This window comes from Tasmannia lanceolata, unplaced genomic scaffold (assembly GCF_043159265.1).
Source record: "Tasmannia lanceolata isolate RefF3 unplaced genomic scaffold, GAP_Taslan_0.1 ptg000037l, whole genome shotgun sequence".
In the NCBI taxonomy this organism is placed as follows: domain Eukaryota; kingdom Viridiplantae; phylum Streptophyta; class Magnoliopsida; order Canellales; family Winteraceae; genus Tasmannia; species Tasmannia lanceolata.
The window spans coordinates 10,105,252-10,122,843 of NW_027518714.1; the positions used below are offsets into that span (position 1 = coordinate 10,105,252).

General features: G+C 37.9%; 3 protein-coding genes across 3 annotated transcripts; 2 read left to right on the top strand and 1 right to left on the bottom strand.

Annotated features, from left to right (window-relative positions):
- The first annotated feature begins 1,582 nt into the window (after positions 1–1,582).
- LOC143861212 (uncharacterized) lies at positions 1,583–2,020 on the top strand. The gene has a single exon (XM_077372147.1). It carries the CDS (start codon positions 1,583–1,585, stop codon positions 2,018–2,020), a length of 438 nt encoding a protein of 145 aa, XP_077228262.1.
- Positions 2,021–6,765: 4,745 nt separating this feature from the next.
- On the top strand, positions 6,766–7,191 carry LOC143861213 (stigma-specific STIG1-like protein 1). Its single transcript, XM_077372148.1, has one exon. The coding sequence runs from the start codon at positions 6,766–6,768 to the stop codon at positions 7,189–7,191; it is 426 nt and encodes a 141-aa protein (XP_077228263.1).
- Positions 7,192–16,984: 9,793 nt separating this feature from the next.
- LOC143859944 (uncharacterized) lies at positions 16,985–17,496 on the bottom strand. The gene has a single exon (XM_077370413.1). The coding sequence runs from the start codon at positions 17,444–17,446 to the stop codon at positions 16,985–16,987; it is 462 nt and encodes a 153-aa protein (XP_077226528.1). The 5' UTR covers positions 17,447–17,496.
- Positions 17,497–17,592: the final 96 nt, after the last annotated feature.

Here is a 17,592-nt window from a genome sequence, read left to right on the forward strand (position 1 = left end):
TGGCCATGTTCTTGGTGGTGGGCTATGGTTTCCGTGGAAGAAAGCTTAAAAAGAGAGGAGATTGTGATGCCCACGACCATGGCTTCTTTTTATTTTTAGTTTTCTAGCTAGTTTGATTGGAATTTTATGGAAAGTGGTTGCATGAGCTCTGGTTTATTGTACCTGGTATGATATTTGATATATCTTGTCAATTCAGCACATTTTTTTTATCTTTTCTCAAAGAGCATTGTTAAATTTCATTAAAAGAAACAAGTATTGTAGGGCATGGATCTATTGCCATGTGAACTATCATCAGGTCACAAGTCTGGCCATCATCCTTGGTCCCACGCACATATTAAAAATATGACCTGAACATTTCATTCTACAGGAATATCAAAGGCCCAAATACAACGATAGATGGGACCCACGAGGGAAAGAATTGTGTCAAAGCCTCACCGGTTGCCAAACGCGCTTCATGCGCTAGATTGAAGGTCAACCTCTTTAGTTTTTTCTTTTCATTTCAGTGCTGAAATTTGTCAGACTTGAAAAACGGGTGAGCCTAATTTAGTCAAATGTACAAATGTGCAGGCACAGACTCACAAGTCAAATCTCACCGAGCATGAGATATTCGCACTCCTTGTTCTGATAGGTACACCTTCATATCAATTCTCTAACAGCCAGTGAGGGAATTCTAAACTAGATAAGCCCGTCCTCTATGTTGTCTCCTCTCAGCCAATGAGAGATGTGACGACCTAAAGTGGGTACATCCAAGGTTTTAACATTTGACAAAATTAGGGTTTCGGTCAACTAAATTGGGTAAACTAAATTTTGACCAAAGTCCGAAATTTCGGGTTTCGGTCAACTAAATTGGGTAAACTCAAAACGTTACAAATTTTCGAGTCCAAATTTGCGGTCTGCAATTTAAGGAAAATCTCCAAAAAATTTGGATTTTTTTCTTTTTTTAATATTTGCCGGAAATTTCAGCTGCTAATTTCGTTAGAAATTTTGTATGAGATAAAATATTATTTTATTTGATTTCGTCGGATTTCATCCAAAATTTCAAATTTTCAGCTGAAATTTCGGTTTCGTTGAGGTACGAAACGCATGAAACCGAAATTTGAAACCTCGGGAAATCTATCAAAACAACGGCATGCGAATATCGCGTTTCTTCTTCTCATCCAATTTGTTAGGAAGAGTCTTTCTTCCCTCTGGAAGTTTGAAAAAAACTTACATAATTTTGAGAAATTGGCTCTCTTTCCGTTTAAACAATTGTATATATATAAAGGTGCAACGTAGTGCTATATGTAAATTATATATAATTGCAATGTGCTCTCTCACCTTACACGTAACTGCATTTTCAAAAAATATCCGCGTAAGAAGCCCTTGTATTTGAATTCTTGTAAAGTTAAAATAGCCTAACTCCCCCACCCATATTTTCCTTGCAGAAAAACTAGCCGTAGAATTGGACCACCCATATTTGAATTCTCCAGTTTGTTTGCCCTATAAAATCCCACCCCTCTTCTTCAAGTACCCATTCCCAAACAAGACTTTCACTTACCTGTTTTCCCTTTTTTCCTCCTTTGAACTCCCTCTCTTTATAACCATGAAGCTAGTTAAGCTCTTATTTATCATGGCAATAGCCTTAGCTTTAGTTATTGCTAGTGTCAAAGCTACTATTGAAGTGGAAGAAGTTGATGATGAAGAAGAAACAGTCACAGACCTCTCATTCCCTAAAAGCCAACAATCATCTCTCCGCCGCTTCCTCGCACAGAAGAAACCCCAATCACTCAAATGCAACAAGAACCCAAGAATTTGCCGAGCTAAGGGAAGCGCCGGGCCTGATTGCTGCAAGAAGAAATGTGTGAACTTGATGACTGACCGACTCAATTGTGGGGTATGTGGGAAGAAGTGCGAGTACACGGAGACATGTTGCAGGGGGCAATGTGTGAACTTGGCTTTCGATAAGAGGCACTGCGGGCGCTGCAACAATAGGTGCGGCAAGGGGGATTTCTGTACATATGGGCTGTGTAATTATGCTTAAAATTTGTTTCGTTCGACGTAAAATGGGCATCAAACAAACTTCATACACATTTTAAGTGAAAAAATGGGTGTAAAACAAAATTTACACCCATTTTCAAGTGAAAAAAAAAATGTGGTAAAATTTGTTTTACACCCATTCTGCATCGAAAGTAGAAAGAAGTCGAGCCTTAGGAAAATCAAAATTCTTCATTTATTTGTAATAATAAGCTTAGGTGTGTAGTTCACAAATGTTATGTAAGTGCCCTTCCAAGTCTTAAACAAGTATCTATTGTTAAGTTCACCATGCCGCCTTGCCCGAGTCGGTTTGCCTTTTGCAACGTGTGTTTGTACTTGGAAAGCATTTTCCAATATCTGAAATTCAATTCATTGTAATGATGTTTAGTTCATCAATGTGTGTGTAATTGGAAACCATTTTTCACTCTGTTAAATTTAATTTATTGTAATAACATGTTTAGTGTGTGTACTTGGAAACCATTCTTCACTCTGTTAAATTTAATTCATTGTAATAACATTTTTAATTCATGAAGAAAAATTTATATCATAAGATATGCATTACCAATTCACTTGATTTTCGAAGGATATATAAGATTTCCTTAAAAATGGAACTTTTGCCTTATGATAAGATATGATCAAGGGAGCTGATATTGAGACTCTTGTTTGGGTATTAACACCGTTGTCTTTTTCTTTTTTAAACTTTTTATGATTGGTTGTTATAGCTTTTAAGAATTGTGACAGCAAGAACAGTGCAAAGTTGTAATTGGAGTTGGAAACCCATCCGAGTTGACTGGATTCGCAAAACAAGTTGAGTCTCAAACAACTCATCCTAGTGGACCTCCTATCTAAGCCATGATTGTTTGACAACCATGATTTTTTTCTATGGAATATTAGTTTATAGTGTTGTAAAAGAGAGGTAAGGAGGTTGCCAAAGGAGACTAGAGAGGGCTTGAGTAAGGAGAGGGTGAGAAGTGGCTAAAAAGCTAGGAAAAAAATGTGTTGACACATTTGGCTAAACAATCAGCCAAATCGTTGACACATCAAAATATATTAAAATCTCATATATAAGTGGTATCATAATAATTATGGATAGCTCTTTATATGAGAAACATGACCTCGCACCCTCACATGATGTCCAAAATTGATCTGGATCATTCATTTGAGGGCCCCCAACTTATGGCACTCAAACGTTTCCATCTGTTCAATCTTATTGTTCTTATATTTATCTTAATCATCTAACTGCAGTCCATAGATTACACACTTGGATTGCCCACAATGGTTAAAATTGAAGGAAATGTATATCATGTGGCGAGCCTAAGGGATAATAAGTGTCGACCCCCTAGGACCCATCTCAGTGAATGAGGATTGGAGGAAGGATATACACATGCATAGAGATGTGATTAAAAGGGTAACTTGGTAATCTGGCAATCATCTTCATGGCAACCTTCTCGTGAGGGGCTACTTGCCTAAGTTCGATCGTAGTTGGACTACAGAACTTGGTCGTAGTGGGGCTTTTCGAATCCTGAAGGATGTGTCGTTAGATCCTTGCGATGATCCCACTCAAAACTCACTTGACCAGTAAGAATTCTTAGAGAATTCAAGTCTTGGATTTATAGATTGCATGGACGCACACACATTTATATACATGTGTATGTATACTAGCATTATGCATGGGTGTAAAATAATGAATCCCATGTGCAAAATGGTGGACCCCACCCTATGCTGATATATGTGTGTGTGTGTGTGGAGCATATATACACTAGCATTGGTATCTACACGAGTGCATATACTGTAGTATTGGTGTATGAGAGAGATTGATTAATATATTATTAATTAATTAATTACGGAAAAAAGAGAAATAGAGTTAGAATTCTAATTGGCGGGGAGAGAGAGAGAGAGAGAGAGAGAGAGAGAGAGACTTCTCTCTCTCCCTCTCTGTCTGATCCTTTTCATCTTAGCCCCTTGGATTTTCATCTCTTTCATCTTGGTGTTTTGGCTTGGAGCCTAGAGAAGGGGCACCATGATCCTCTGTTATCCATGTATTCGAAGGAAGCCACTATTTCAACTTCTGAGGTTTCCATCTAGGGAAGATCGAAAACCAAGCAGGGAGTAGTTAAAGCAGAGAGATAGTTCTTTCTAACTTCCGGTATATAATTCTAGATGTCTTGAATATATTCTTAGAACCTAAATTAATCTAATAACTCAGAGCTTGGGCAGGATAAATGGAAAATTTTAAAACATGTTTTTTTTGCAAATTTCTTTGTTTTTCTGCTGCATTTACGATCCTTTTTTCCCAATAGAACATATTTAGGTTTAACAACCAAATAACTTTGGAATGAAATTATAGACTATTTTACATATCTAAGCATAGTTTAAGATTTTGAAATCAATAATTACAGATTCTGCCCCAACCTATAAGTATAAACTCTTAGGTAATGTTGCATGCAATGTCATACACCGTGCTCTCTCAAGAAGGGTTTTATTTGTTCACTCCAGTATACCATTCTTCTGCGGCCCAATTGGTTAAGTGAATACCTTATATTTTCATATAAGAATCCATAATCTATTATTCAAATAATAGTAACAATAATACCAGCAATAGTTGGGAATAGCAACAATAGAAATAACAGTGACCGTAAGGTTCTTTCAAATGGATCAATGTAAATTGGTGTCAAAAATCACTTTCATAAACAGTAAAAATACAATTTCGGGTATGTGCGTTTGGATGGACAACTTTTCAGCAAAAGATTCAGACCATAGATCACCTCCGCCGGTGTCATACGAGGAGATTTGTCTTAGCAGGAATGTGAGGAGATTGCCACCCATAGATGGAAGCCTCCTGATCCTAGATGGAGGAAGCTTAATTATGATGGCTCTACTTTGGGTAATCCGGGTCCGTCAAGTATTAAAGGGGCCGGTCCTTAGAGATGAAAATAATGTTGCTACGTTGTTGGCGTTCTCTGGCAGAAAGGGATTAAGAGTTCGAACGAGGTGGAAGTTAGAGTGATTTTCCAGGGTATTAGATACTTGGAGGGCGGAGGGTTTGACAATCTTATAGTGGAGGGAGATTCTCTCAATGTCATTAGATGGATGGAGGGAAGATCTCCCCCATCCCATTAGAGATTCTCGAAGTTCATCGATGAGATCCTCGACCGAGTGGAGGGTCACGTAGTCCAATTTCATAACGTCCCGAGATCAACAAGTGAAGAGGCGGACAAGGTAGGTCGAGCTGGACTGTCTAGCTAGATCAGAGTTAGAGATTTAAATTTGATATCTTACCCCCTTGAGCTATATTGTTTTTTAGAGCCTTTTTTCTGTTTCTTGTTCTCTCTGACCGTCTCGGTCTTGCCTTTCTAATAAAATTCCACCATTTAAAAAACAAAATAATAATAATAATACAACTCCATCTTCTGCACAACAATTCCATAGCGATGAAAAGTCAACTAGGCTCCCTTACAGTTGACAAGCGATGAATGTTCTTACAATTCTTCATAATATTAAATGACCAAAATAGTCATCCAATATAGGTAAAAATACAACTGCATCTTGGATACAAGAATTCCATAGTCGTCCTTTCCCCTCACGTAACTTGCTCTTCTTTTATATAGTGGGTGATTACCAAATATAAAGGTCATGGTTCAAAAAAGTACGTCTAACCATTCCATTTTTGCGAAGTCATCTAAAGTTCGGTAGCATTTGTTCTCCAAATTCATGATCGGAAAATCACCAGTCAAGGGATAGGAATTCCCTTGTGGCTTAGCTGCTATGTTTTGACCAAATAATGGGGTCCCATTCCATGTATTTACAAACTAGTATGTTACTTGGCTGGTAAACGTACGATTCACGTGTAGATACTCCGGCTGGTTTGGGTGGGGCTGAGGCCAATCCAAACCCAAATATGAAGACCTAATCATGTTTAGAAATCCAAACTTCTTGTCAAATCCCTTCCACTATTTAGTGTGACTAAAATACCCTCAACCAAATATATGGAGACCTTCTCTCTCTTACCTGCTGCCAATTTCATGGATCTGGAAAAATTACATTGTGGGACCGACCATGGTTGTGGCCTATTTGCCATCTATACCAAACTCTTGTGGGTGTGCCAGAGAGAGAGAGAGAGAGAGATGGGGCGGACGGGTGTTGGGTGGATTAGGGAAAGGGTATTTTGGTCAAACTATGTAAGGAGGGAATATACGTACTGAAGGTTAGTGAAATTAAATCCACTATGCTTGACGACTATGTTAGACAGCTATGCTAGATTATGATTTTTTATTATTTTTATCTATTTCTCGTTTCACCCTTGAATATAGGGACATGTTTTTTCACCCCCCTGTAGGATGATGTGCCCCCCTGTTACCGTGAATTGTGGGCAACTTTAACGCTTTTTCCTATCAACCAAAGGTATCACCCACGATAACCAAACGGCCATTTACCCCAAGACCATAGAGCATTGATGTCTGTGGGTGACCTTCATTACTTCATAGATTTCTTAGGCAACTTTCCATTAAGGTCGAAACTTCAAACTCTGTCACGAGAGTCTAACTTCCTTTTGCTTGAACCAACTAAATTCCTCAACCTATTTCAACACAACATACCGCTGAATTAGACCATCCCACTAAATCCCCAACACCTATAAAATCTCATCCCTTCTCTCTTTTCGATATCCCCAAAACTTCTTATTCTTTTTTTCTTATAAAAGTGACTTTTTTTTTTCCAATACTCCTTATTCTTCCACATTGCCCTTTTGACACCATGAAGATGTTAAGCAACTTATTCGTAGCAGCATTAGCCATGTCTTTGGCCATTACTCTCACTATATCTGCAACTCCTATTATTGAATACCCCGATCCCTTAGCCCAAAACGAAATGGATTCTTTGAAAGTGGGAAGCCGCTTTCTCGCCCAAAAGAAGCCTGGAACCTCACTTGCTTGCGATAAATACCCTATAATTTGCCGTACTGCGGGAAGCCCAGGCCCTGTTTGTTGCAAGAAGCAATGTGTTAATGTGTTGAAAGACCCCTTAAACTGTGGGATGTGTGGGAAAAAGTGTAAGTACACAGAGACATGTTGTAAGGGGCAATGTGTGAACTTGTCGTTCGATAACAAGCACTGTGGGAGCTGTAACAAAAGGTGCAACAAGGGGGATTACTGCGTGTATGGGTTATGCAATTACGCTTAGAAACGTTAGGGTTTTAGATTTGGATACGTGGGTGTTGTATAGAACATAGTGAATCATCTTCATATTGTTCGATTTACGTGCATATAATTGTGATATGAATATTCTTAATTAACTAAGTTAGGGTTTAATTGTTTAGCAAAGTGACGTGCTTGGAACAGTTATGAATATTAGATACGTGTGATTTTTTCTATGTACGTAATGGGCTTGCCAAATGTGTTCAGAAGATGTTGTCAACAATAGAGAACTATTTATCAAGTTGTAGATATGATCTTTGTTTTGTGATTCTGTTATTGTATCAGTTGAAGCAGACAACTGTTTGTCAAACCACCTGTTTTCTAGGCTTAAAATTTGTTTTACATCGTTGAAAGAAACAGAACCTAAGGCCATGTCTGGGAACCATGATATTTTTTTTCATGATAAATTAGTTTCTCCAAGTGGTGAGAGAGGCGTAGTGTGGTTGCTAGAAGGAGAGACTTGAGTGTGGGCACGGATGAGTAGAGTGAGCTGAGTCGATCATACTTTCAATTGAGTATTTTGTTTCCTGGTTTTACGGCTTTCCCTCTCCTCGCTCAGTCCCTCTTGTATCTATCCCTCTCACAGCCTCCCTCCCCATTGGGTAAGCTAATATTCAAGGGGGAAAAAAATTCATGGTAGCCAAACTGCCCAGGTGAAATTATTACTATAAGTAATAACCACCTCATAGAGGAAATAAGGTAGTATGCTATATGTATCCGTTTATTGGAACTCCTTAGACCATTTCATCTATGGGAAAGCAAGCAAGTGCGGCTTTAAACTCTGATACTTATTTCAAAGTATACAAGGAAAGTGCTGCACGCGAAAAAAGAATTTTATGATCAAATTTTCATGAACTAGAAATTGAGCTTCGGCTTAAAGTACAAGATATTTAGGGGCAATTTCGCAAAAAGCTATTTCGCCTCTCACTTTTTTTAGGAGGGAAAACCACCTCAAATGAATAAATTGAATAATTACGAGGTAGCTGTTCTCCTAGAAAAAAAGTAAGCCGCGAAGTTGCTTTCTGGAAAATTTTCTTGTAAATCCCAGTAAATTTACATTTAGCGTTTTGCAGGTATAAAGAAATTTATTACTTTTATAAGATATTTAATAGATAACCAAAACAACACCCCCCCCCCCCCCCGCGCCGCGAGAAAGATAAAAAGAAAGAAAGAAAGAAAAACACTCTCCCTGGCCTAATGGTTTCTCAACCATATGTCCCCAAAACACTAAAAGGGGTGGTCATGGTCAGAATAGGGGGGCGGATTTATAACAAGCCTTTAAATTGATTAGGCAGGAAACTTTAAATTTATAAGATTTGAAATAACTTCATGCCATCAAAGTTTTCCCATTACTATAGTATATATATATTTTGAATACTCTATAAATGGGATGATACGGTCAGATTTCTCTTAAAATAGCTAGAATGAATTTTTTAAGAAAATAATGCTAAAATGAGTTTAGGATCCACCTGTCCCACGTGGATGTGATCGGACCCCCTTGACTTAATCTCTGACTGGCAAATTCCAGTGAGAACATTTTGATCGGATCATCTAGGCCCTTGATCTAACGAACTTCATTTAACTTTACTCCAACAAAACCTAAAAGTTTGATTTTTGTAGTCCTCTTACATGGATATCCAATGGGTTTGTGATGACCAAGACCACACGAACGTCGCTTCAATGTGTTCTACAAGATCAACGTCTCTTCTTCACATATTCATCCATATTCAAATGAGAACATATTGATCGGATCATTCTAGACCCTTGATCTAATGAACCTCATGTACTCCAACGAAACCTAAAAGTTTGATTTTTGTAGTCCTATATCTTACATGGATGTCCAATGGGTTTGTGATGACCAAGATCTCGAGCGTCGCTTCATTGTGTTCTACAAGATCAATATTACGAACCGGTTTTGATCTTCTTGGAGGAAAGATCGGCCTCTTGACCCACTTCGAGGGAAGGGTCGTCCTCCTTTGTGCCACGAAAACACAATTTCTCAAATTAAATTCTTCATTCTTCAAAAAGTCTGCATACATGAAATTTATAGAAAATCTCTAACCTAACTAACCCTTATCAACAACACTCCTACTTATCCAAAACAACTAGAAAGCAAATCCCAAAAGCAATAAAATCTAAACAAACTTAATTCTTCCAAGTGGGCACCTAACAATCAATGTCTCTTCTTCACATATTCATCCCTATTCAAATGAGAACATATTGATCGGATCATCCTAGACTTTTGATCTAATGAATCTCATTTAACTTTACCCCAACAAAACCTAAAAGTTTGATTTTTGATCTAATTGAATCTCATTTATCTTACATGGATGTCCAATGGGTTTGTGATGACCAAGACGACGAACGTCGCTTCATTGTGTTCAACAAGATCAACGTCTTTTCTTCACATATTCATCCCTGTGTGGGGCCTAAGAAGTGATCGTTATCGCCCATCCCACAGTAGCTGTCCTGTTTACTAAAGGGGATTTCATAAAAAATCTTAAGCAATGTTTGGCAACCATAAAATTCCATGGAATACTTGTGGGCCAATTATGTGGGAGAGGTGGAGGGTGAGGGAGAGAATTTTTTAGGAAGTAGTGGAGCGATCATAAAAAATCCCTAAAAAAATTACCTATTTAAAATCAATTTTTTGTTTTCCTGACTTTTAGGATTTTTTTTTTTATGCTTCCTTTACCCACCTTCAAGATTCCCTCTTCCGCTCATCTCCCACAACTAGCCCAACGAATATTTAATGGAATATTTTTTCATGGTTGACAAACATGCCTTAGAATTAGAACAACACCCATGTTAAAATAAAAGGAAATCAAACAAGACAAACTGATATGGTGGAAATATATAGTTATCAATACCTCTAATTTTCACCGACACATGCTACCTTCCTGCGTGTTGCCCGGCGAGTGTAACTAACAAAACTCATTCGTCAACCTTATGACTTGAAATCTTAAAAATAAAGAGAGAGCCAGTGTGGCAAAGAAGTCTTTCTAGGTTGATATCTTAAAGTAGACACATGAGGAGGGTTAATTGCACAAAGAGTTAATTACCTTTTGTTGGAAAACAAGATATATGGCATGTGATATAGGCACCTTTGGTGGGAGAAGCATATGTTTTTAAGGCAAACATGCGAATTAGGCGCTTTTCATGGGAAATATACTATTCTTAAAGCCATACGCTTTGTCTAATTGTTTTTGTCTTGAAGCAACATTCTGAACGAGAGATTAAAGCTGTCTTTCTTGGCTTAAGAACAGGATTAGTCCTGCTAAAAACTTGTAGTTAAGAAATACAAATGGGTCTTTTCTTTTCATTCACCCAAAGTAATTAGAGGTTTAGTATCTTTCAATCTAATGTTCTGATCCTGTTTGTAACCTTATTTGATAATACTTTGGAATTTGGAGGGGTTATTGGTAAGAAGAGGGTTGAGCATGTTTAATATGGATTTTTTGCTGAATTGGGTAATTTGGATTTATGAATGGGGAATGGGACAGATATAAGCATAGAAGTCCAGTTCAATTATATTTTTCTTCTCCTAAGTAAACAAGCTGCAAGATAGATCTATCCGATCAAGATGATAGGTCTTACAAGTGCCTCACGCCTACACGCTCCAATCCATTGGGTGCACAAATATTTACAAATAGATTGAAAAAAAACCCTATTAATTTGTTTGATTAATGTTTAACAGTGAGAATTAGGCACCGTTGATCATTTTCCAAGTGTCTTAATGTGTCATGCTTGAGATACTTAGCTTTTCAAGAGTATTAATTTGTAGAAAAATGGCAAAAAGACTGACACTGTTAATCTTCCCAGGGGATACTTTTTAGGCCCCTTTTGCGCCATGTTTCCATGATGAAACCCATTGATCTAAAGGCAACCACAAGTTCAGACCGTTGAGAACACCATGATCGGATGATCCTAGGCCCTTGATCCATCACACCTTGTTTAGGGTTTGGCCAAGAATATCCAAACCAATGATTTTGTAGTCATTTGTCTTTATATATGAGATGTCAATTGGGCATGGAGCCAATAGCTTGTAGGCATCTAATGATGCCCTACACGATCGGCGGTCTGGATTACACGTACACATTTGCGTAGGATCCAAAAAACGATCATTATCGTTAATCCAGACGGTGATTGTCTGCCTAGTAATTGTCTAATTTATATTCAAACATGTGAGTCGTTTCAATCCGGTCCTTCAATAACCCTTTCTCTCTCTCTTTCTAACCACAATAAAATGAAGGGTCTTGAAAAATAGTAAGTACGTAATATTATTAATTTGTTTATAAGTATGTCAATTGAAACTATAGATACGCATTACAAGTAGCAAAGCCCTCACTGTGTACAAAGAGAAGCCAGTAGATGGACCTCCACCAAAAGAACATACGGTGGCCTTTATTGCTTACGAATGAATATTACCATACCTTCCAAAGCTCATTAAGCATAATTGCACATCCTAAATATACAATCAACCCCTTTGTGGCACTTATTATTGCAACGCCCACAGTGCCTCTTATCGAAAGCCAAATTAACACATTTCCCTCCGCAACATTCCTCCGTGAACTTGCACTCGTGTCCACACTTCCCACAATGGTTGCTGTCCGTTTCCAAATCAACGCATTTGTTTTGGCAACAATTGGGCCCTGGGCTTCCAATTCTATGGCAAATTTCTGGGTCCTTTCTGCAGTGGTGACGGCCGTTAGCCGCTAGGAAACGACTTATCCCTCGAAGAGACGAGGATTTGAGTTCCTCTTGAGGAGTTGCAGTGGTGAGATTGGTGATTAAAGCTAAGGCTAGTGTTATGAGGAATAAGGTATTGAAAAGCTTCATGGTGAGAAAGAAAGGGAGGGAGAGAAGGAGAGGAGTCAGTGCAGATGTTGCACTGAGAGCCTAGGGGGGGAGAGAGATGGTGGAATGTGAGGAAAGGGAAGTGGGTTTTTATAGAGGAATGATGGAGTGAAGAAGGGGTCCGGGTTATAAAGTAAACGGGGTTGATTCAAGTAACGGGGAGCTGGGCTCTTTTTCACCTTCAAACATTCAAATTAAGGAGGCTGCCACACGAGGAGAGAAATAAGGAAAGTTGTGAGGAGAATATTAAAATTCAGGAAGCAAATAAAGAATGGAAAATGCTAAAAAGAAAGGCACTATTATAGTCCTTACACTTAAATTGGGCCCCACCTCTATCTCGTATATGTAATCGGATCCATTGTTGCAGGATGCCCGTTAGGGGTGGAACCAAGACCATGGGTTACCTCACGATGTTCTATTTTTCTTAGAATATTTTTTGGGATTTGATTTATATTTAACTTTAGGCTATTGATATTGGCACTACCGGTTTTTTGATAATTGCACTAACTCATCTTGTCTTTTATTTAAACAGCTTTCAAAGGCTTATAGTACCAAAAGGCCCTAAGAAGCAAATTAAAGAAGAAAGACAAGCTGAGTTGTGCAATTATTAAAACATAGTAGTGCCAATATCAGTAGCCCGGAATTTATTGGGTTGTGTGCATAATATTATTTCACTTGTGCTTAGGAACTAGTAAACTGGCAAGCACGATGCGGAATCTAAAAGAAAAAAAGAAAAGAAAAAAGAATCCTTCAAAGTCCAAAAAGATTAAAAATAAATAATTGTGATATAAATAATATATACATACATATATGTATGTATCTACATGTGAATATAATGTCTCGAGAAATACACAACATATCAATAAAAATTAATTGCAATTTTTTTTTTCCATTTTCTACTTTTTTATTACATTTTAATTCTAATTTTCTTTTATTTAAAAATTTAATTCTATTTTTTTTTCCTATGTCCTACCTAGTTTCATATTTAGGCATAACCCCATTTAGGACCGTAACATTTCACTACGCTTTCGCATCCACCCTCTTTGTTCCCACTGTGTACGAGCTTTCACTATGGCCCTTTTTTCAAGTAGCCCTTTAGGTGGGTTATTTATTTATTTATTATCAAGTAGTCCTCTAAAAAAGTCATCCCTTGCGTAACTCTAGCACTTGATCTTGAACATGTGACATGCATGGTGGCTGTTCTGATATCAAATGTGCCTTTGTTAGGCATCTAGCCAATGTGTGTTAGATTATGCCCTCTAAACATGTCCCATGCTTGGATGGATGGGTCTCACCTTGTCCCATACCTATATAGGCAGGCCCCAACTCAAGATCGTAATAGTGGATGGAGGAATTTTGATGATTGTTCATGGATTTGCTTTTTCAATCTCAAGATTTATTCACACAAGGGTCCATGCTAACTGAGTGCTCGAATTAACGACTTCCATTCGTTGTGGATTTCCTACTTCCATTGTTTACGTGGTTCTGAGTGCTCGAATGACTGCTTGCTTGGTGTTCGACTGAAAGAATGTGGAAATTCGCCCCTCTTGTTTCCATTTCATTTCCCAAGTAAAATTGCCCATAAGTAACAAAATAAAGATTTCTAGGACTACCAATTCGGGCCCATTTGGATACCTCCCATTTTGTATTTGGATTTGGAATTGAGTTTTGAATACAAAATGAATAAATCCGGCAGCTCATATAGAGGAGGACAGAGAGGGAAGGGGGTACTTCCTAGTGGAGGGGAGAGGTTGAGGCGCGAAGAGGGTGAAGGAAACTGCCAGATCTGTGGATTTCCAATTTCTTATTTCCACAGCAAATTTAGAAATCTGATTGTTTTCACTGCCAGCGGCTGAATTAGAAATCCAAGAATTTGATCCGATCCAAATTACAATGCAAAAAGGGCTGCAAATGTGAGAAATCTAAATCAACTTCTTCTCAGCATCTTAGGGCCCGTTTGGATACCTCCCATTTTGTATTTGGATTTGAAATTGAGTTTTGAATATAAAATGAATAGATCTGGCAGCTCATATAGAGGAAGACAGAGAGGGAATGGGGTACTTGCTAGTGGAGGGGAGAGGCTGAGGAGCAAAGAGGGTGATGGAAACTGCCAGATCTGTGGATTTCCAATTTCTTATTTTCACATCAAAATTTAGAAATATGATATTTTTCACTGTCAGCTGCTGAATTAGAAATCCAAGAATTTGATCTGATCCAAATTACAATGCAAAAAAGGGCTACAAAACACATCAATCATCTTCATGATCATGTTTTAAGAGACAGAGAGGGAGGGAGGGATCTCTTGCTGCTGTCGGAGTAACGTCGAGGAGCAGCGATGGTGATGGAAGTTGCCACAAATATTGATTTCCAAATAATGTCTCGCAGAAAAGATTTGAAAATCGGAATTTTTTGCATTGTTGTAACTGATTTGGAAATTCTAAGGATCTGATCTAGTTCAAAATATCAACTAAATCCAAATCTAAATCTTGCTGGTATCCAAACGTGGCCTTAGAGAATTTGAAATTAGGGCTTGAAATTATTATAGGGCAGTATTGTTTTTTGGTCCGTGGCCCATCTTTTGTAGGGATCTTGAACTCTTAATCACCAAACACTTGTATCGTTACAACTTGCAAGTAACGATCTTGGAGGACCCACAGAAACTGATCCTCTGCTTGAGGAAAAAGTACCACATGGGGTTTAATGTAAGACCCATATACAAGAAAAAGTTTAGAAGGACCCTTTCTATGTAGAGTATTTTTTTTTTTTGTTTGAATGGCATGTAGATTATATATTTAATATTTGATTCACTTATAAGTAATGGAATGTTAACGAGTATACAAACATTACTTATTCTAGCTCACACTGTGTCTTGAGGAACCATCAAAAGATCGCTCAAATCTCAAACCATTGAGAAATTGGACCAGAAAAAAAAAAAAGCACTGATCTCTTTAGGCTACTGATATTGGCACCACCATGTTTTTATAATTTCACAAACTCAGCTTGTCTTTTCTTTTTTATTGGCTTCAGTTCTAAGAGCTTTTTGAGGAGTCACATTGTGTCGTGAGGAACCATCAAAAGATCACTAAAATCTCAAGCAATTGGACCAGAAAAACAAAAGCACTAATATCTTTAGGCTGCTGATATTGGCACTACCATGTTTTTATAGTTTCACAAACTCAGCTTGTCTTTTCTTTTCAATTGGCTTCTAAGAGCTTTTTGAGGACTGTAATAACCTTTGACAGCTGTTTAACTAATAAAAGACAAAATGAGCATGTCAAGGGGGGGTATTTTCATAAAATTAGCCCACAAGTCTAATTTTCTTCCTTCAGCCATGCCACATTTAATGGGCAAGTAGTTGTTTGTACAAAGCACACTAAACCTTCTTTCTCCACAAGGCCTTGCTACATTGATCCGGATTTCTCTCTTACACTTTCTTTTTTGCGCATGTGTCCATTTACAATCCGCACTACTCTCTTGTGCCATTTTTTATTCATCTGCGCGTTCACTTGCTCGTCATTAAGAAGCTCTTAATTGAATAAACTAGCCGATTCCACACATGAGTTAACATGGCTTCAGCTTTCAGCTAACCCACCTAAGAAATTTAAGTATTAGATCTTTGGAAGGCAAATGCAAAATCCTTAGATCAAATCAATAAACTTAAGGCCAACGCTACAAAATGTTTATTGATTTGAAGTTAATTATAAATACTCTTCAAGTCTTCGGTATATCTTCTAAGTCAAGCCCCATATGGAAGACTTCTGGCTTCAAGGAAGTCGGAAACGAGCCTGCTTTCCTACAGCCTTGCATGCCAAATACATCGAAGCCACTTAAACAAAGTTAAGTCGTAAAGCTTCATAAAAAAACATCCCTAGAGTAACATGGAAGCAATAAGCCTTATAGATTTACTTAGAAAAACGTTTAATTAGTTTACATGGGTGAGCTTCGCATACTTAAAAAAATGTTTAGTTTACATGGGCGAGTTTTGGTTGTACTCCATATTGCAATTAGGGGCATTTTAGATTTCAGCTTCTTTTTTTTTTCTCATTTGTTGGATGTTCAATGCATTCCAGGGATTCTGCAGCAAAACCTAGCACAAAACAATTGCTAAGTTCAGTAATATTAAAACTTGATGTGTCAACTCAAAACTGGGTGAGTGGACTAGACAGCAAAATGGGTTGACCCGTCCAAAACTCGAAGTGTAGATATTGAAACAAGCATTAAATCAAATATTAGCACAATTTTCATACATAAGAATATAATATTTTTAAGCCCCCATATAATAAGAGTAAAAATGGCTTTCCAGGATAAACAGCTTGTAAAGGAGAAAAAGACAGAAAATATAACAATTCTGATATGCTAACTAATACCAAATGATATGTTCTTGTTAGAACTTACAAGAGCTCTTGGTCTAAGGTGATGTGAGGGCTCGATAGCTCCTTGGTGGTTTCACCAAGGACCATTTGTGATCGTGATGGAGAAAAGCAGAACAAGATAAAAACAACATGAGAACCTGAGGAAGAATGACTAAACAATGGGAGCAATGCTGAAACCATAAGAGATCTTCTTCACTTCACTTCAGTATTTTTCTTCATACATGACCTCCTTTTATAGAACTTTCCAACCACACTATTGATAATTACCTAAGAATTTGAACTATAACAACTTCTACATTCCAAGAAAATAACAACTTTCAAAACATATGTATAAACTCCTATATTCCAAGATATATAACAACTTCCAAGACACCGGCCATTACCAAAATGCCATGCATGCAAAACTTGAGTTCTAAAACTTCATAATACTTTGACACTATTATGACACTAAAATTGAGGTCCATCACGCTAGGCACACATGTATGCCACCACATGTGCTACATCAGACCAACATTATTATAAATGAATGAGGAATTTCAATTTTCCTAATTAAGCGTAATTACATAGCCCATATGTACAGAAATCCCCCTTGTTGCACCTATTATTGCAACGCCCGCAGTGCTTCTTATCGAATGCCAAGTTCACACATTGCCCCCTACAACATGTCTCCATATACTTGCACTTCTTCCCACATACCCCGCAATTGAGTCGGTCGGTCATCACGTTCACACAGTTCTTCTTGCAGCAGTCAGGCCCGGCACTTCCCTTAGCTCGGCAAATTCTTGGGTTCTTGTCGCATGTGAGTGCTTTGGGCATCTTCTGGGCGAGAAAACGGCGGAGAGACAATGGTTGGCTTTCTGGCAAGTAGAGGTCAGTTAAGGCGGTGCTGAATTTGATAGCCGGTTCTTCTTTTCCTTCTACTTCTACTTCTACTTCAAATGTGGCATTGACACTAGCAATGACTAGAGCCAAGGCTAATGCAATGATGAGTAAGTGCTTAAGTAGCTTCATAGCAGTAAAGAGAGGGAATTCAAAGGAGGGAAATTGGGGAAAAAAATTAAGAGAAGGTATGGTTATGGAGATGGATGGTTGAAGAGGTGATGGGATTTTATAAGGCAAACGAAATGGAGGGTTGGGGGAGTTGACTCGCGGGATAT